The sequence below is a fragment of the Stigmatopora argus genome, chromosome 15 (assembly GCF_051989625.1).
Source record: "Stigmatopora argus isolate UIUO_Sarg chromosome 15, RoL_Sarg_1.0, whole genome shotgun sequence".
Lineage (NCBI taxonomy): Eukaryota > Metazoa > Chordata > Actinopteri > Syngnathiformes > Syngnathidae > Stigmatopora > Stigmatopora argus.
The window spans coordinates 3,166,373-3,188,016 of NC_135401.1; the positions used below are offsets into that span (position 1 = coordinate 3,166,373).

Genomic DNA, 21,644 nt, shown 5'->3' on the forward strand with positions numbered 1-21,644 from the left:
AAGTTAGAACGTTATCGTCTTATCAGAAAAGGAAGGCCGAGCGCTCTGCTCATGCAGTCGAGTGTAGCAACTTCCGTTGACGGGAGGGTATTTTCACACTGCGCTCGTCCCCCTGAGACCGACGCGCTTCTGCTTGAGGGACCGCAACGTTACGGCGAAGGAGGAGGAGATACTGACAAAAAGCAATAACAATCAAACCGTGTTCTTGCACAGAAAATTCACTACTGTTGCTTATGTTAATATTAGTTACTACTACAAGACTAGAATGAAGTCATTGGGGAGTACTAAGAAATAATGTGCTAACGCTGTGCATTATGTACTCTTCAAGATCATGTTTTTATCTGGTCGCCCTACCCAAGATGGCCGCCAGCTCAAAAAAATAGTGCTTGTCACTAACTACCAGAGTACACACCATGTTTTTTTCTTTTTATTTAATGCTTTCTCATTTTTAGCTATACTTTTAATTTAGTCTGCTGTATTTACTTGTTTTTTTACCCATGAATTCTACTTTTATATACCTATATATATTATATACCAATAAAGAAATTAACGTGTGAATGGGGGTTAACCTCTATTCTTTCCCATTACCTGAAAGAAATCTGGAGAACTGAATTTTTTTTATCTATTCACTTTTAGATGTACTTTTAATTTAGCCTGATGTACTTTTAATTTAGCCATTTAGTTGTTTTTTCCCCACTACTACTTTTATATACTTCCCTATATATTCCTCCAATCACAATTCCCTGATGATGTCCAATTGCGTGGCATGTTTCTGCTGTTTAATGAATTTATTGCTAGTAGTAGAAGTTGTTTTTTTGTAATGATCCAACCTCTCACCAACTAGTTTATCACGCGTCGATCTTTTTGAAGCCAAAAAATGCGCCTTCATTCGCCGCCACACGCCCACTCCAATTTGATTGGACACCTAGCTCCGTCAATAGCAGCCATGTTCGAAATGCAAGAAAAGAAAAATACATTTTGAAATGGCTACAGTTGCAAATAAAGCAAATAGCTTTCGAAAAGGCTGCGAGTTGCGTAACCAAGTCACCATGCGGCAAGCGTGGACTCATTTAGGCTCTAGACGAGACAGCCACAATCACCGAGCCAGGGTAAAAACCACATCCTTCGGGGTCAGCCTCAAAACAAGAACTTTGATTTGCCCTGGTGGAAATAGCTAAAAGTGCGATGCGCTTGTAGCCAAAGCCAAAAAAAAAGGTAAATCGAAGCCAAAGAGGGGGGAAAGACCGACAGGGGGGGGCAACCAGGCCCGGGGAAAAGAAAGACAGGTGCGCTGCTCTTTGACTTGACTCGACAGATGTCGAAACTTCCTCCGAAACGGAAGTTTCAACTGTTGCCCCACTTGAACAAAGCTGCCGTGGTGGTGTTTCCCAGCTATGCTTTTTGATGGCAACGCCAGCTATTGGCACAAAATGTCTGCAAATAGCAATGCGATATATTTCCGATTAAGCCAGCCGCGCTCCAGACATAGCTTTCATTTCAACGTGCGATTCGGGCGCTCCACTTCAATTCTAACCTGTTATCTGCTGCCTATCGGCTCCATTTATATTGCAAATGCAAATATTTACACTTCAGATATACTCGGCGTCTATTTGGGCAGGGGCCAAAGCACGTATTGCCCCATGCTGTCCAGATAGAGTTTCAGTTTGCCCCTGAAAAAAGCACCCGACTAAAGGGGGCTTGTGTTTAACTCCGTCCTGGCTGGAATTACAATAGACATCAAAAAGCATCAGAAAAAACTCCTAACATCAATTTTAATTAATCACGCAAGTTTTACGTAAATCCAGGTTTTCCTTTTAGGCAATGTGGGCAGCCGCCTAGGGTGCCATCTATTTGGGGGTGCACGAGAGCCCTTTAAAACAACTGATTTTCAATTATACTGCAAATTGTGTAGACCATCGATTAATAGAGTTAAATATCTGAGATTATTTTTAATCCCTTCCTGCCTGAAATTACAATAAACATAATAAACATTAGAAAAAATGCCTACCAATATCAATTTTAATTAATTGCATGAGTTTCAAGATGAATCCAGGTTCTCCCATAAGGCTATCTATTTGTCTATTTATCTAATTACACTGCAAATTGTATAGACCACTGGTGTCAAAGTGGCGGCGCGCGGGCCAAATCTGGCCCATCGCTTCATTTTGTGTGGCCCGACAAAGTAAATGATGAGTGCCAACTTTCTGTTTTATAATGAAATTCAAATGAAGATTGTAAATTATTTCCTGTGTTTCATCATTTTAAATCAATAATTGCCAAAAATTGTACTAACTTGAATGTCCAAAAATGATCTATCGATTAGCACGATCGAGAAAGCTGTCAATTTATTAATCGATTAATTTTGGCAGCCTAGTTGGAAGACATAACAGCCCTCCGGATGTAATCGAAACTACCACGTGGCCCGCAACAAAAAATGAGTTTGACACCCCTAGACTATCGATAAATAGAGTTACATATTTTCCCATGTTTAAATTGTGAATAGTAAATATAACCTATGCAAATAAATTTGTATTGTTCTTTTTTTTTTAGCCCGTACCGCCTCTGTACAAATCACATTGTCTCTGAATCAATTCAAAAGTAACCCTTATCCCACTTTTACATTTTTAATATTAACAAAACAGCCATCTACACGAAGATATAGACGTCCAATCCATTTGAATTAGACGTGCGCTAGCGACAAACTGAAATGCCGTCTTGTGAAAAGCAACTTTTTGCATCTCCGCCCCTAAACGTGCAACGCTCACTCTAGAAAGGAAGTTATTTTGCAGCCAAGATAAAACCCGATCAGGAAATATAACACTCGCAAAAGTAACACGCCTATTCCTTGGCAGTACATTATTAATACCAGACATTTTATATCAAGCGTTTTATTTGTTCTTCATAGACTTTCCTAATGCTTTCAGATGATTGAAAAGGAGGCTAGTAAATCTACAGCATCCATTTCTGCTTGGCTACATATTGAGCGCCACTGTTTAGGCCTCATGTGTCTCCCAGCTCTATCTTGTGGTTATGATATCATAGCAAGAAAAACAGGGCATTCTCTCCTAAGTGCACCCTGACACATAAAATATTCATCCCACCACAAAAACCCCTCAGAAAAGGGGCCGCTGTGTATCTCGGGCAAGCCACCGGCAGAGTAGAAGTCAAACCGTGGCGGCGGCCCCTAACCGACGACGCGTGGCTTCAACTGGGGTCAAAGAGCTAAAGACACGTCGAGGTCAGCGGCGTGTCTTTGGCTCTTTGACTTTGGACGAGCTCGTCAGCAGCGACACTTTGTTTGTCTTTTGCTGGGATGGTGCGCGTTGCTTCATAATAATGCATTTTGATATATTTTTAGATAAGGCCACGCCCGTTGCTATGACAAGTCATCAGCCTTACTTAGAATGGTTTGTTGTGTGTGAACTAATCTTGCGACTTGAATGTAATATTTTATTTATTTCTTGCAAGATGTACTTTTTTTGGGGAGGGGGTTTGTCCGGCAAAGAAAACACATTTTTTTTTAGCATTTTTAGATTTTGATTTGAATCAGAATGAGTGAAATCTTAACTGGTTGGCTAAACAATATTTAATTTAAATATTTATAAAAAAAAAAAATATTTTGGTTAACAAATATTGGTTGCCATTCACTGAACAAGATTTTCTATCCATTCCTCCCAGTCCAAATGGATTGGATGTTTCAGTGCTGACAATGGTGTTTTAATATAGTACATCCAATTATTATTTTACTAACTACCAGAGTACACACCATATTTTTTCTTTTTATTTAATGCTTTCTCATTTTTAGCTATACTTTTAATTTAGTCTGTTGTATTTAGTTGTTTTTTCCCATTAATTCTACTTTTATATACTTACCTATATATTCCTCCAATGCCTTGTATTACATATAAATTCAAATATAACCTCTATTCTTTCCCACTACCTGAAAACTGAAATTCCATTGAAAAGAAGGTCTCCTCAATTTGTGTGTGTTTTGACAAAATCTGAAGCCAAGTAGGAAGCGTCCAAGTAGACAGAAATCGGCTGCTGGCAGGTCGGCCCGGCCGAGAGAGTCTGGGCAAACATTTGAGAAGGTGAACGAGAGGGGCCGTTTAACGCAGCCTCCCGCTTGATTAGAGGTGTTAACAGCGTCTGCGGCCCTCGTGTTAATGAGCTCCAGGCGTCATTCTAATGAAGTCTGTGGTCCCCCCCACCAAAATAACTCCCACTCACCCTCCACTCACCTTCCCCTGGAAGTGTGTGCTTGCGGCCAGCTTGAATGATCACTAAATAGACAAACTATTCCTCTTGTGGCCTTCGAAAAACTGCCCAATTATCCTTTTCTTTTCCTTTCCCCGGCCTGTCGGCCCCTCTTAGAAATTGACGCCGCCCCCCCCTCAACCAGTGATCATCGGGATGTATCATTTCCCTGACCTGATCCTTCCGAGGTGGTGTAAATCTCTTAATAACAACACAAGGACACATATTGCGGCTATTTTGGGAGGCTTTCCTCCCCTGGCAGCCCCCCCCCAGACTAGACAGTAGCCTCAGTGTGGGTGACAGACAGTGTGTGCATGTTTGTGTGCGTGTGTCAGAGTATGCGAGGGGGCGTGTGGGGGGGCGGCATTCCGGCCTTGCTTTGTGGGGTCCGACTAAAGCGAACTGCATGTGCGTAGAAAAAACTACTGTATGGTGGTAATAGTGTTACTTAATGAGTTTGCATTGATTTAAAAAAAAAAAAAAAAAATTATAGACAGATATGGATAAGTAGATTGGATGTCCAGTAGTGAGAAATTAATTGGTGGGAGGGTGCATGTTGGCCAGAGGAAGAACTGTTTTTTATTTTTTAAACTGGTTTTCAGATGGGGCATCATCATAAAAATCCACGTATATAAATCTGCATGTGCGTAAAAACAACTACTGTATGGTGGTAATAGTGTTACTTAATGAGTTTGCATTGATATTTAAAAAATAATAATTTATAGACACATGGACAAGTAGATTGGATTTCCAGTAGTGAGAAATTAATTGGTGGGAGGGTGCATGTTGGTCAGAGGAAGAATAGTTTTTTTTTATTTTTTTAAACTGGTTTTCAGATGGGCAGCATCATAAAAATCCACATATACAAATCTGCATGTGTGTAAAAACAACTACTGTATGGTGGTAATAGTGTTACTTAATGAGTTAATGAGTAATATATTACTCATTAATTTATTTTTATTTTTTATTTTTATAGACATATATGGACATGTAGATTGGATTTCCAGTAGTGAGAAATTAATTGGTGGGTGGGTGTATGTTCGACAAAGGAAGAACAGTTTTTTTGTTTTTTTTAAATAACTGATTTTCAGCTGAGGTGTCATCATAAAAATCCACGTATAAAAATCTGACACACATTTGAAATAATTCGCAGTGACGTTATGGAGAAAATGCTTCAAAGGCTGCAAAAAAAATTAAAAAAAATAAACATGCAATCCAATTCCAGTTGTAATGCTGTCCGTTTGGTGTCTCCGATTGCGTGTTCTGGCCTGGTGAGTGGAATCAAATCCCCAAAAAATAAACACAACTGCCATGTCTGCTCAGACAGTTGAGTCATTAGCGAGGCTTTCTTTTTCACACACACACACATGCACACACTCACTCTTTGTGGCGTAGACATGGGGGCTTGCCTTTAAAAAAAGGGCCAAACACACTTCACACAATATTCAACACACAACACTTTGCACATGTATGTATGGCTGGCTTGATATTTCTATATTGTTGGTAAAGATGGGACCACCAAATGGACAGAGCGGTAAACGAGAGGAGACTTTACCCAAGGGTCAGCCTCCGAGTGAAGATATATTGCCCATGGGTCAGGGAGAGAAAGGGCGGGCAAAATCCATATCGGTCCGTCTGCCTTGCCCCCTTTATATAGTGATAAAATATTCAAATCCGGCCATTACTTCGCATTAGGCCAGTCTGCAGAGATGCCAATGAGAAAACCACAGAATGTATACATGCCGCTTCACACACGCCGTTTTGCCGCATTGATAGTTACATTAAAATCTCTTCCTCCCATTAGGGGGAATAACCCTCATCCGGACTCGGACATTTAAGGTGTGTCCAGATAAATGTAAAGTGGCCGCGCGGTCTTTGTGTCGGCTGACATGCGAGTTAAAAGCCGTCGTAAGAGGTTTCTTGCGAAGGGGAAGGGGCGCTTTGGTCTTTCGGGGTTTTCGGAAAGATTACGACGGCTCGTGTTGACGCAAATGATTGCTGTGTGTGTTTCCCAGTGACTAAGTCTTGGGTTTGTCATCGCTGTTGTGTACAATTTGAGGAAAATAACATCTTGCAAAGCCATTTCTAGAACCGTTATCTTTGGATGACACGACAGCAGGTGCGGCTTTGCCACCCTAGAGTCTGTATTTCAAGGTCCGCCGCATTTGTGACAATATTTTTGCGTTTGGAGGTTGAAAACAGGGTGACATTGTTCGGTCGTCCATTGTGACTGATTCGGATTTAAAGTGGTACGCAGTTATTATTGCGGTTCAAATCATTGAACGGAGCATTTTGAGGGTTTTTTGTGTAAGTCAAGGGCGTCAAACAATGTTGGCTGGGCCTACTTGAGGTCTGGTTGTGATGAATGTGGCCCATGGGCTGAATTTGTGGTGTAAAAATTTTGACGAGAAGGTTTTTGGCGTGATTTTTCTTATTGTGTAACTTTTGTCTTTTAGGCCACCGAGTGAAAATGGAAGACTCCCAGAAGCAGTTTTCAGACAGGCTGTCGGAGATCGAGCGCTACCAGCGAAGTATGCGAATCGGTCCGGTCAACAATAATCCTCGGCCACTCCCACAAAGCCACCTCAGTTCCACACCAGGTCAGCATTCATGTACACGATATTAACACATGAAAAAATGTTGTTTGTTTGCCGTTCAACAAGAGGGGAGGGACGCTTTGTCTCCTAAATGGCTGACAGCCAATCCTATTTAAATAAAAGGAAATGGAAAATATGTTAAGACAAAAGATTTCAATATTTAGATTATATTAAAATTTTCAAAAAGAACATTAAACTGAACTAATTTTTTTTTTTAAATCCATTTAAAATAGGCATTTAAAATGTCAATCGGTGAACAAAGGAAGAAATATAAAATTTGCAAGATGTCTAAATTTTCATTTAAGAAATACACCTTTGGAGAATTGATAAATACATGAAAATTCAAATGATTATGAAAAAATATATAAAAATTTAAAATAATTTCTTCTGCACTTTAAATTAGACTGAAAATTAATTACTATTTTAATTCAAAAAAGGAAAAAATCTGACAAATAAAAATATTTAAATATTTAAAAAATTATAATAAAAAAAATAAAATAAAATAAAAATCAAATAAAACATTAAAACAACTAAATAAAAGTCCATTATAACTTTTCTCTTTTTACTTGACATTTTTCATTCCTCTATCCATCTTGACCTCAATACTCAATCCCAAACCCAAAGTCCTCGCTATGAAGGCGCATTTCAAGACACCATTTCGTAATGTACCCCCATTTTCCAAGCGTGGCAAGCCCCTCTACGCTTTGTCCCCGCATGCCCTGCGTCGGCGGGCAGGTGCTACGGCAGCCTCTCTGCCAGCTCCAAATTGGCGTGTCTGCAGAGGTTGGCCTCTGCGCTCCACACAGGACAGCCTGGGGAATGTAACAGCCGCCCGCTACCTTGGCAATCACGTCACTCTCAGACGGGCTGAATACCGGGGGGCTCGCTAGCCATCCACTCGGACTTAGGTGCTGCGACGTGTGCGTACACTGTGAACAGCTGCGTGGGTGAAGATGAGTGTGCGCCCTCCGTCATATGCCGAAGACTCTTTAACAAGATTCCACGTCTGGACTCACGTAGACTAAACACGCAGCGTTTGCTTTCCTCCTCTACCCGCCCACTCTTTAGTTCTCATGACGGCTAATGAATCTCATTACTTTGGGATCAGCACGTTGCCGTGTTCAGGGGCGCCTGTTTGCCAACGCGGGGCCGTGCGTGGGTGAGCGGCGTCCTATCTGCGCCTATCGCAACCGCTCTTTGGCCTTGTGTTGCGCTTACCCGGCACTGAGTCACCAGAATGGACTCGCGTCGTCGGTCCTGCAGTATCTGGCAGCTGACTCAGGATAACACGGGGACTTTTGTACACCTCCCACGTGCCCCCCGACTCCCTGTTGATGCTAATGCAGATCCCTTGTACAGCTTGTACTGTACACAAAACATGGAAAGTGACTTATCAGAAAAACAAACACTACTATGTTACAGTACACGTAAGGCTGCTTTATGATTCATTTGTTTTCAGTAGCGCTGATGATCACAAGAGGTGAGAGGGTGCTGGAGCTTATCCCAGCCAACTGTGGGCTCTGAATTGGTTGCCAGGAAATTGTAGATTCATTTTAGTCAGTTGTAGGGTACGCCTAAAGATGGAAAACCGGTACGCGGTCGTTTGGTCGCCGGTCTTTTGGTCGCCCGGAAGGTTATTGATAATTACCATTTAAATCGTTGCTCAAATTCCCTAAATACAAACTGCAAATTACTATTTAGTCAGACTTAATGCCCTAGTCATTATTAGGCTAAAGAAAAGCTCCAAATTTCCCGGACTTTTATTGTTTTTTGTCGGAGAACTTGTTAAGACCCTGACTGACGTCGCTTCTTAAAGGGACAACGTACGAGTCGTACGGTGTTTGTAAGGTTTTTTGGGGGTTTGTAAGGGGAATCAATAATCATTTATAAGGGCAGTTATCGGCAGAGGTTGACAGGTATGCATCTTATACAACAGAAATTGTCAAATTTAACGATTTTAAGGCTATTTTAAGGGTACGGCTTATACGCGAAGGCGGCTAATATGTGAGAAAATACGGTAAATGAAAAAGATGTTAGACACCCGTGACCCTGAAAAGAATAAGCATTGTTGAAAATGAATGAATGAAGAAAAAGATGTTAAACAAACTCCCCAAAATCTTTTTAAATGTGCTATCCGTGTCGGCAACCCTAGTTCTAACACAGCGGTACTTAGCTCCCAAGCCACACACGATTTGTTCCTATGAAAAGGCTTGTGGGCATTGCGTTAATATATACACTTGAAGCATAATCATCCTTAGAGGGAAGAGAACAGCCTCGCTCGCTGTGAGGGCTGGAGGCCTTTTTTACAAGCAGTGAAAGGGAACGGCTACAAAAGCCACACACGCCTTAATATGTGGTATTAGCATGATGGTGGCATACCACAGGACAAGCGCTGTCAAATTGTTAAACAAAGGACCTGTACCCGCCCACCTTCTTGAAGTGTTATCATAATGAGACACGAGCGTAACAGCGAAACTAGTTTTTACCCAAAAGACGCGTCTTAGGGGTTAACTTTACACCTTTGTAGCTGCTGCATTTACCCTCAGTTACGCCTCTGAATCGGATACTCATTGTTATTGTCGACTTTGACAAAGTATGCTCGCGCAGGTGTCTCACACAAAGTACAGAAGTCTAGGAATAAAGTCCATTTGATCAGAGTACGAAGATGACTGCACCCGGAGCAGTTTTACAAGTTGAAACGCTAAAGTCGTGTTTTCTTCAAGCCCATTTAGAGGAGGCGTTTACATATAAACAAATAGCAGACAGCCAGACGTGTCATTTGCCAATACGGTATATTTAATTTTGCTTGTCTGAATCATCGCTCTTTTATAAAATAATCACCAATGTAAAAACTGGAGTTTAACGTCTACTCTTCGACTCCTGGCATCATTTTTTTTTGTCTGAACTGTTTTTTTCTTTAGTGGAAATAGTGTTTCTCAGACATCTGCTAAACGTAGATATACAGTGGTACCTCTGCTTATAAATTTAAGTGCTTCCAGATGCGGTTTTGTCACTTTGATTTTTCTCAAGTAGAGATGCATTTGACATCCAATGCGAGTGGAAGCTGAGTAAACATACGCACGTAAACACACAACTTAAAATCATGTGTAATTTGGGGAAATATCTATCCAACCACAATTGCCTTTGACGACTTTACATCATTTTCCTAAAATGCACAAGGCATTCCTCGTCAAGCTGGGCAATATCATGGAGTCACTTATTCTTCTTCTAGCCAATGGGAAGCCAGCAGAGTGGGAGAACAATCTACAATGTCAAAATAAATACAGAATTTTATTAGATGATTGAATTTTCCATGTTTGGTAACTGGGAACTTTTTTTATATCTTGAGTTAAAAGTTTCCAGTGGAGATTTTTCGTAAAACCTAAACATTTGTAAGTAGAAGTACCACTGTACTAAATGACTGTATGCTAATTCAATGTGCGCTATAGGCCCAGTAAAAAAAACTAAACCATCTTGCAGTTTTATGGCAGTAAGGGAACTTGTACACAAGTCTCCCAGACAGACAGGATAATTAAGAGCTCATTACAGTGCATGCAGTAACAGGATTCCTGCACCTTGGCAGACTTTGCGCTCACTGCTTGTTTTTGTTCTTTTGCGGTTACAGGTAAGCCTGCTAGACATGTAGCTCATTCCGAGCGAAACGCGGAGGGTGTGTTTGTGTGTGTGCGGTTTGAAATTCACGGTTTGACTCGTGCAGTCAAGCACATCTGACGATCTAAATTGTTATTCTGGATTGTCTATGTCTAAATGTGTCTAAGGGTGGCAACACTTAATCATTTTCACATTTCACTGCGACCTCACTTTACTGTCTAGTAAAAAATAGCAACTTTAAAAACTTTTAAACTTTGCCTTTGTTGGTTTAAGAAAAAAAAACATTAGGAACACTATGGAAGTTGTTTTTATTTCTTAAGCAACCTGGAATAAATCCATACTGCTTAATTAAACATGAACGTTAGATTTAAAATGTAATTTTCATCGAGGTAGAAATGATTGCAGGTTTTTCTTTCACGTTAAATTCAGAAAATAAACTCAACGCGCCTTTGGCAAAGCCTCTAACAATCAGCTGCGGGTTTTAAAACATTTTTTTACAAGAGGAAACACAGCTATTTCAAATCCAAAAGAAAATCCAGGCCCTTTTGAGTTAGTATCATTTACCATGTTTTTCCTTCAACATCTGTACGTGCGAGTTCCTCTCTGAAGAATCCGATACGTTCAAGACAATTACTTTGATAAAGACTTGAAAATGTTGTTAAACATGCATGCATAAATTAACAGCTTTTTTAATGTACAAAAATAGTGAGAAATGTTAACCCTTTTATGGACTGTGGTCGTTAAAAAAGCCAAGCTCGTGCCTAGTGGTGGCCAATAAGTTAACTTTTTGGGCCAAAAATAAACCAGTCTGGCCCACGTCAGATCTAGTTGGCATGACTGTGGCCCGCGAACCAGACTGAGTTTGACTTTAAAGGTGAAAGCATGCATGACACGGTTGAATTGCATTCTGCTAGCTCGCTGTAAGCTCAAGCTATTACCTCTGGACCGGGTTCCAGAAAATCTTGTTTGATGGAGAAGCAGGCTAACATAAGCAGGCCCCTCCCGCCTCGTCCACAGTGACCACAGTGTTTACTCCACATAAACAAGCCGACTGGCCCCCCAGATTGGAGGTGGCGCTCGGCTACCAGCGTAGCCAAGACCCTCTGAGTAATTCCCACATCCAGAGTGACATGATCAGCCAATTAGGTGCATGAGCGAGACAGGAAATTTGCACCATCAGGTAGCTAAGGCGTGGACTTTAATGCGTGGCCGTCCGTCACCCCGTTAGAAGATCGCTGCCAAACCTCAGCAGGAAGCGTGCCGTCTGGGGCCAGCGCTACCAAACGAGTCCTTAAAAGTATTTATTTAATATGTCAATGGCTGCTATAAAGTTTATTTGTGATGTGAATGGAAGACTTTCTTGTGGTTCAGGATTTCTTTTTGAAAATGGTTCAGGAAAAAACAGTTGTGTAAAAGAATGGTAAGAAATGGAAAAGCGAGAGCTAGTTGTATTTTTCGGGCTTCTTTTCTTTAAGTTGTAATTTCACATCAGGGTAAGAGTGAGTTTTACGTTTCAGCAATTATAGAAACTACATGAACGGTCTCTATTGAGTCTGGGGGAAAGAGGAAGTGCCAGGGTTTAGGGGGTGGCTGTGTCAAGCCCTCCAAAAGAACTCCCAAATTTTCAGCCCACGGGTTTGTTTTTGCTCACGTTTTAAGTGAGGGCTCAAAAGACGTATCAAATGTCCGACATAGCTGAGCCAAGGCCATCTCTCGCACGATTTTTTTCGCTCTCTCCCGGTTGACGTCTTTCTTTCTCGCCGGCTAGCGCTCTCGCATTCTCTCGCTGCCGAGACGCCTAAGGCCTAAGTGAAAGAGGAAGCCGGCACAAGGACCCGCATTGACTCTTTCTCAATGACACGGTTCATTGCGCCTCATATCTGTCAGGCATCGCGGACCCTGGTCATGAGGACGGTCGCCATTTTGGCTCAAACGTCTTCCCGCTCGGTGCCCATAAGAACTATCTCGTGTTTATTTATGTCCTCTTCAAAACTACGCACGGCGTGCCCTATTAGCCGTGTAGTTTCCTATATCGCCCCCCCACACCCTCAGCCGCTTCCCCCCGGCTCCACCCAGGGGTGGGCCTTTTTATTAACAGGGGTAATCTGTGCTTCTGCTATTGATGTTGTCTGCTGGCCAATCAAAATATTTGAAGGAAATGTTTATTTTCTTGAGCAAATCACACCAGCTGCTCGCGAGCCCGTCTGAATAAGGCCATTTATATGTAAGAATTTGCCATTGTGAGCTTTAGTGCCGATTTTGTCCGTTGCACAGGAAGCCAAGGGGAAGCGCGGATCTAACGCATGCTGAGCCCGATGTGGTGAACATCGTGCTCCGTCCAAATCTTTCTTCTTATTTGCCCTAATTGACACAGCGGCAGGTTTACTAGCCTGCCGTAGCTGTTTGCAGATGCTTCAAATCACCAAGACATTTTCGTGCAACTCGTGTCCCATACTGGTATCGATACGGTCTACTAGTATAAGTATCGGCAGCCTGATGTTGCCTGGATAGGCTTCAGCACCCTCGCAGAAATGCCACATTTGTACCTCGTCAGTGCGATGTGCACATGGGCAATACTCACATGGCAGAGAGTGTGATACTTTTATTTATTTCCGCCTAACATTCACGAGCTGTGAACGCTGCTCATGAAGTGATACATTGATCTCGGACACTTCAAACATGTACTGAAATTATATGCTTCAGTTTGGCACCCATACTGAAATTATATGCGTCAATTTGGCACCCTTTGGTGGTGGATGGGACAGTATCTACTCTTGTACGTTAATGGCAAACATTCCCCACGGGCACACTCGTAAATCTTTGAGAAATTCTCCAATTCTTTTTCACTACCTATTATTGTCACGGTCCACCAATTTTTTTCCATAGACTGGATATCAAAGGTGGTTGTGCGTGTTGAGGTTTCCTCAGGGCGACCTGACTCAAGTGCATCATTTCAGACCAAGAGCAAACAGAGGCTGTTTGTGTCAGCGCTTTTGCGGTGTGGCCGTTGAGTGCGAAGCAGGGTCCCACGCGTTGGGCCAGCGTGTCCTCCCACCACGTTTGCTTCTTGACAGCTTTACTGGCCGGGCCGCCCCTTGCCTTTTTCCCACTTTCCACTGCCACGCCATTGTCTCACCTGCGAGACCCTAAAATATCTGCCAAGCATCCATCAGGCATGTTTTCTCCAAGGCTGCTCTCACTCTGGTGTGAAAACTCAGCCATCGCTGCCCACTGCTCAGTCAGCAGAGGCCCGCCTTTGAGAGGAAGACACATGTCCAAACCGCCGCATGCCAAGACAGTTTGACGGGTGCATCGTGAAGGGTTTTTTTTCCCCCCCGACTGAGTTTTTTTTATATTGCTCGAGGGTCGACTTCCTCACCTCGCGCATACTGTACAACACCTACGCATGGTTTTGCAAAATTTCTGAAATGATGATTTACTGCATGTCATGTCATGTTGATACCAATTTTGTCTTTCAGCAGCTCTGTGGCAAGATCAGATGGACACTCCTTCTCTGAAGACATGCAAAGTGGAAGAGGACCTCAGACCGTGGCCTGGTAAGAACTCTCCAAGCTTCCCATATCTGTACAGTAGTACCTTGAATGACTAAACTAATTAGTTTCAGAAGTGGTTTTGTAAGTTGGATTTTTCTCAAGAAGAGGCGTATTTTTCATTGACTTGCCCTAATTCGTTTCTCGATCTTTAATACTAGCCTCTAAAGTATACATGGTCATTTTTTAAAAGCCTTAGTATACATGGTCATTTAAAAAAAAAGCCTTACTATACATGGTCGTTTTTTAAAGAAAAAAGCCTTACTATACTATGTCATTTTTTAGAGAAAAAAGCCTTACTATACATGGTCATTTAAAAAAAAGCCTTACTATACATGGTGTTTAAAAAAAAGCCTTACTATACATGGTCATTTAAAAAAAAAAAAAGCCTTACTATACATGGTCGTTTTTAAAAAAAAAAGCCTTACTATACATGGTCGTTTTAAAAAAAAAAAAAAAGTCTTACTATACATGGTCGTTTTTATTATTTTTTTTAAAGCCTTAATATACATGGCCTTTTAAAAAAAGGCCTTACTATACATAGGCATTTTTAAAAAGCCTTACTATACATGGTCATTTAAAAAAAGCCTTTCTATACGTGGCCATTTTTTTAAAAAAGCCCTTCTATACATGGTCTTTTTTTATTTACAAAAAGCCTCTACCCCCTTTTAAAAATGCTAATATAGCTGAGCAAACATATGTACACACACGTAAACACACAACTTAACTTTAAATGACGTTACGAAAGAAAGGTGAGTTAAGATTAACGCTAGGTGCCTCGAAAACCTGTTTGCACAGCCCAGAAGCATCACTTAAAAAATCAGAGATTTTAAAATATAAATTTAAATTCCATCCCAATTTAAAAGAAAAAAAAGGCCAGAGGAGTAAAAGCAGGAATTATAGTCGAGACTGGAATGGCGGGCACAACACAGGGTGTGCCATTCTGACAATTTTGGAGTCTGTTTCATTTTGCCCGTAGGGCCCGCGAACAGCCCGGAACATTCCTAGGACGCCGCCACCCTGCTTGACTTTTTTTTTTTTTTTTTTTTCATCTCTCCCGCCCACTCTTTCTTTTTTTCATTTTGCTTCTCGGCAATTTTGGATTTTCTCAGTTGTGTCAAAAAGCCCCGGTCGTCTCCTATTTGTCCTCGACCCACCGCAAACCACAGCGCCACACAACACCCTCCGACTTATCTCCCCGTTTTATGACGAGGCCGCAGACAAAACAGGATTAGAATAACTTCAACCTACAAATACTTTTGTTGACCAATTGAACGAACAAAACAAGAGATGACACCACGTCTCGTGGGAAGCATAACATGAGGATCTAATAAACAAGTAAATTACAATTTGAGGTCAAGATAAATATAAAGCAACCCGTGTTTGGGCGATGAATGAATTAGTTGTTTTCATCATCCGAAATCGTTTGCGCGACATGCGAGAGCGATGACTATCATTTGCATTCAACATTATGCATTTGCCTCCGAGCATTCAAACTTGAATAAACAATCGGAGATCATTTGTGTTTACTTCGCTAGCTCGGCCGAAACGCTATGTCATCGCGGCATCCACACCCACTTATCAGCATTAATTGCATTTATTACGGAAGGCAAGTTTCAAGCTACCCAAACCAGTTAATCAGAGGGAACCTGTTAACCCTAGATAGGAGGTTGGGCCTAATACTGTCGTAAAAACTCTGTACAGTACAGAATTTTGGCATTGTGAGTAAGAAAAGTATGAGGAAAAAGATCTGTATAGCCTTACTATACATTGTCATTTTTTTTTAAAGGCCTTACTATACATGGTCATTTTCTTTTTTTAAAAGCCTTACTATACATGGTCGTTTTTTAAGAAAAAAGCCTTACTATACTATGTCGTTTTTTAAAGAAAAAAGCCTTACTAAACTATGTCGTTTTTTTAAGAGAAAAAAGCCTTACTATATACTATGTCATTTTTTTAAAAGAAAAAAGCCTTACTATACATGGTCGTTTTTTAAAGAAAAAAGCCTTACTATACTATGTTGTTGTTTTTAAGAAAAAAGCCTTACTATACTATGTCGTTTTTTTAAGAAAAAAGCCTTACTCTATCTACTATGTCATTTTTTAAAGAAAAAAGCCTTACTATACTATGTCGTTTTTTTAAGAAAAAAGCCTTACTATACTATGTCGTTTTTTAAGAAAAAAGCCTTACTATACTATGTCGTTTTTTAAGAAAAAAAGCCTTACTATACTATGTCGTTTTTTAAGAAAAAAGCCTTACTATACTATGTCGTTTTTTAAGAAAAAAGCCTTACTATACTATGTCGTTTTTTAAAGAAAAAAGCCTTACTATACTATGTTGTTGTTTTTAAGAAAAAAGCCTTACTATACTATGTCGTTTTTTAAGAAAAAAGCCTTGCTATACTATGTTGTTTTTAAGAAAAAAGCTTTACTATACTATGTCGGTTTTTTAAAAAGCCTTAATATATACATGGTCATTTTGTTAAAATTACTATACATGGTCATGTTTAAAAAAGCCTTTCTATATAAGCTTGGGCCTACAACTGTCGTTAATACTCAGTACAGTACAGAATTTTGCCATTGTGAGTAATACAATTATGAGGAAAAAGATCTGAAAATGCTTCCCGTTCCACTCTCACGACTTTCCCTCGACTAATTTGCTTGAGGCGACATTGCTACCGCACTCTCCGTCACAGTTTGCATCGAGCCTATGTAAACATGTCACAGGTGAGCGCCCCAAATTTGCATCTTCTCTTTGCCAGCCATCTCACGCGTGGATAGTGGCGCAGGCAAAATTGTGGACCAACCCGCAGAGATGTGGTCCTTCCCAACTAACCTTGGTGCGAACACGAAAAATCAGTTTTTTTCCCCCCCAGAAGCAAATGAGTCAAACCTCCTTTCCAATCTGGGTTCCACGCTTCACTGTGAACTAGTGGTCTTTTTTTTTTCATCTAAGCAAAAACAGAGGCCAAGGACTCCGCCCCAAAATGAAATAAGTGTGTGCTGCTAGGCTTCAGAGGGAAAGTGCAATGGAACACTGTGTTCTTACCAAGTCTATATATATTTACTAGTTCTGGTTCCCCGCTAGTCGCTTTGTGAACATCACAGACTTTGGACTCTGGGGTCCATCTCCTCGCCTGTCTTCGCAAACACATTTCAGATGAGCCTAATGGAGATCATGTGTGGTTTGGGGATGCGGAGGTTACAAGCAGCTACTACTGGTGTCGATTTTTCTCTGCCAACGATACACCACAGTTACCGCAGCCACAACAGCCAAGGCTGTACTTATGTTGGGTGGGAGCAGGAAAGTATGCGCCGCGGTTTGCACAGAGAAAAGACAGACTGCAAAAGTTTGCCCGGACGTTCCGAGACGGTTGACGTAGCCCCCCGTCCTCTAGAGGGAGCTAATGCGCTGGCGAGCTATTTGGGTGGTAGCGAGCTCCACTTGGGATGGGAGCCAAGAGCTTTGAGACTGCACAAGCCTATTAAGATGTTGTGATACGTGTCCAGTCCAGTTTCCCTTGAAAAAAGGCAGCGGTCGAGTTTAGTCGGCAGGTTTTCCACCGAGTCCATTCATCGGGACCGTTTGCGGACTCCTCCTTTTTTTTTTGCCCGAAGTCTTGCTCGCCCAGGACTAAAAATAGCTCAGACACGGGAAGATGAAGAGAGACAGACAGAGAGAAAGAGACAGACGGAGTTCTTTTGGGAGTCCGGTAGGAATTAGTGGGCCGACTCCACTTCGCCCGAAACAACAGCAGCTGAAGGCTTGAATTTTCCTTGCGTGAAATCAGATACCAGCTTCAGCGCCTGGTAGGCTCTGGAAAAAGAAACAGCCCCCACCGTGACTCGACTCCAACACCCCAAAAAGAAGGCAAAGAGAAAAATGGAAGGCAGGACTATTGGAAAGTGCAGAAGGAATCTTTTTTTTAATGTGAAAAGTTCTGCAGACATGGGGAAAAGACATTTGAACAAGAGCGTGGCACGCAAATGTGGCATTTTAGTTTGTTTTTTAAATGACCATGTATAGCAAGGCTTTTTAGAAAAAAATGAACATGTATAGTAAGGCTTTTATAAAAAAAAAATACCAGGCATAGTAAGACTTTTTTGACCATGACCATGCATAGAAGACTTTTTTTAAATGACCATGTATAGTAAGGCCTTTTTTAAAATAAAATAAAAATGACCATGTATAGTAAGGCTTTTTTTGCAAATAAATGACAATGTATATTAAGGCTTTTTTTCTTCAAAAAATGACCATGTATAGTAAGGCTTTTTTCTTTAAAAAAAATAGTATAGTAAGGCTTTTTTCTTAAAAAAAAAAAAAAACAATATAGTATAGTGAGGCTTTTTTTCCAGAAAAAAACGAGATAGTATAGTAAGGCTTTTTTTCTTTAAAAAATGACATAATATAGTAAGGCTTTTTTTTCTTTAAAAAACGACAGTAAGGCTTTTTTCTTAAAAAAACGACATAGTATAGTAAGGCTTTTTTCTTAAAAAACGACATAGTATAGTAAGGCTTTTTTTCCTTAAAAACGACATAGTATAGTAAGGCTTTTTTTCTTAAAAACGACATAGTATAGTAAGGCTTTTTTTTTCTTAAAAAATGACATAGTACAGTAAGGCTTTTTTCTTTAAAAACGACAAAGTATATAGTAAAGCTTTTTTCTTAAAACAACGACATAGTATACTTTTTTTTTAAAGCCTTACTATATAAGCGCAAAAGGAATCTCTTTTTTAATGTGAAAATGGACCTCAGTTTTGCAGACATGGGGAAAAGACATTTCAACAAGCGCGTGGCACGCAAATGTGGCATTTTCTCCCCTCGGGGCTGAAGCATGCAACTGCTTGCTTCCCTGATACAAGATCCTTTTTTCTGCCGTTCAAATCCATATTTTACACTTGCAGTCATGTGGGCATGTTGGACACATGAAAGCCACAAAGGCAGCCAAGCAAATGGCTTGAGTGGGTGCGAGTGAGTGCCAGTTTCTGTGTGTGTAAACAGCAGGTGTTATCAGGTATGAGGAACTCTATTATGAGCGCAACTGCATTCAGGGCGTTTAGTTATGGCTGATGGCCATATTGCCTGCATCCAAAAAATGAACACACTTAACAAGTCGGGCAACGCTGCGTGATTCTGATGCATGTAGCCACACCACTCACTTAAAACGATACTTTAAAATTATAGCAATCTGAGAGTCTATGTCACAATTAGAATCATCTCAGGTCAATCTCTTCTGCAAGACTTCTGCAGAAACACACTTGTGTTCTTCCGTGACTTCTTTGTCAGCCACTTTTGACTAAACGACATTTAACGGCAATATTGGTTTTTATCACGAAACAAACATTTGCATTGATCCTACTATTTTGGGTTTTTGTTCTGCATAATGACAAGGCAAATTCTTGAAATAAGTAAAAAAAAAATTAATGAAAACTGAAAAAAAATGGACACATTCCTTGTTGACAAGAGCATTTTATTATGCGTCAAGCCTTTGTTGACGTCCGCCATGTTGGAAATGCTTTTGCAAGCAGATTGATTAGTATCCTTGTGAATACATAAAAGTTTGTGAACACAGTTGTTGTCGTCGCTGCAACGGTGCAATCTAGCCTTCACAATGAAGTCACATCTGGAAGTTGGATATGGTTTTATTTTACTGGAGTCGGACTTGAGTCATCTGTTGAGGTCAAGGCGGGATACATTTGACAGGTCCTGGGTCTTGAGACGTCTTTTGTTTTGGTTCTTTACCGTTTCCTTTGTTGTCTTTGTGTCTGCCTCTTGAGTCGGATTCCCCACGAGTTACACAACAACTGTCCAACAAGCCGTCTGTGTTTGTACAAAGCATCCGTCATTGCTGACAAAGCCGCTTTTCATGGCTCGGCCAAAGACGGAATCCTTTATGACGCTGTATTTTTAGGGAGTGGAGACACGTAGGTGCTGTGTTGTGGCTCTTTGAAGATCAGTCATCTTTCAGAGGCTGTGGGAGTAGAGTAGAAATTAGCATTAGCAGGCCTGAGAAAATCACAAGACATTGGTTTTAGGAAAAACATGTTTTGATTGTTGTATGGCAAATATTGACAGACATTACGTAATCCCTTGTTGTGTAAATTTGCCCTTACCGAAACGCACGAGTGTGCAAAACCTTGAGGCAGTCAAGTACGGCGCTTAGTCTAGCCCCTTCAAGACCCTCCAGGCCACCCTACTTCCTGCAAAAGAACGTCAAGATAAGGCAGCGCCAGCCTGTGGGTCATAAATCACATCTTTATTGGACAGTTGTGCATCAAAATGTCCATTCAAACACCGACATAAAATATAATTTGACAGCTGGTTACAATTCCATATACAAACTTGATTTTATTATTCATTTTATTTACATATGCTTAACGTTACTCAAGTATGTTTTAAATCAACTGTAATATACACAGCCAGGGACATGACAAGGATAAAATAATCACGTCGAGGAAGATAACCTAATTAAAACGTCTTGTTAACGCATGGAAATAAAGTTTCACTTGGCTAAAAGATTCATTTTCTGAACCGCTTAATCCTCACTAGGGTCGCGCATGCTTTTGTAATGTGGGAGGACATTTTGGGACACCCTCTATTTGTGGACCAAAATGAAAAATCTGCTCTAAACAGGTAAAAGTGTGGTTTTGCTGAAATTATAGGTGCTACTCAAAATGTCAGATTTCATGTCCTAGTTGGGTTTGTGGCATACTACCCTGAAAATGCCTGAAGCGAAGCAGGGGTGGGCCTGGTTAATACTTGGATGGGAGCCTGACTGCCTGGCAATACCAACATAATCTTATATTACCAAGGGAAATTAGCTCTAGCGCTCACTTAGCCTGTCAGAAGCAGTGGGATCTCTAATATACATATTATCCACTGTGGCTTAAGTGGTAAGTCATAACCCTTGGAACTTCACAGTGCTGGCTGTGAGGGTTCAAATCCTGGTTGGTCCTTAGTGGAGTTTACAATTTAATCATTTAATAATAGTAATATATTAAATGGGGGGTATATTAAATTAATTTAATATACCCCCCATTTAATATATTACTACTATTATTAAATGGGGGGATATTACATTAAATTTAATGTATCCCCCCCCCCATTTAATAATAGTAATATATTAAATGGGGGTATATTAAATTAAATTTAAAATTTAATATACCCCCCCATTTAATATACCCGCCCATTTAATATACCCCCTTTTTAATTTAAAAAAAAATGACATCGTCATTTGACATGATGGAACAGACAAAAAAGGTGCAGAGAGTGGGATTCCAGTAGTCAACGACTGGCACTCTAACCACTGGGCCGCCAAGCCCACTATAATTCAACCTTTAAAAAAAAAACTTAACATGACTTTGTGGGGGACACTCAGGGCAAACTTCACATAGAACCAACCAGGAGTCGAAACCACGCGTCCAGTGCTGTGAGGTTCCAAGGGTTATATAATTTCAGCAAAACCAAACCTTTACCTGTTCAGTGCAGATTTTTCATTGACACATTGACAGGGTGTTCCAAAATGTTTGACCACATTTCATAGGCATAACTCTACATTTCACCCCAACTACTTCAGAATGTTAGTTTGCGAACACATGTTAAAACATGCAATTGCCTCGTGGTGTAG

The 21,644-nt window shown here is 40.7% G+C and overlaps 1 protein-coding gene across 3 annotated transcripts in view; it reads left to right on the top strand.

Annotated features, from left to right (window-relative positions):
- Positions 1-21,644, top strand: part of runx3 (RUNX family transcription factor 3) — a 52,326-nt gene that overhangs the window by 29,314 nt on the left and 1,368 nt on the right. For 2 of the 3 annotated variants that reach the window (XM_077621206.1, XM_077621209.1), the window contains 2 exons: positions 6,714-6,857; positions 13,946-14,023. In XM_077621206.1, coding sequence (XP_077477332.1) covers positions 6,714-6,857; positions 13,946-14,023 — 222 coding nt within the window. The remainder of the gene's footprint in view (positions 1-6,713; positions 6,858-13,945; positions 14,024-21,644) is intronic. The other variant, XM_077621208.1, reaches the window with a different exon arrangement.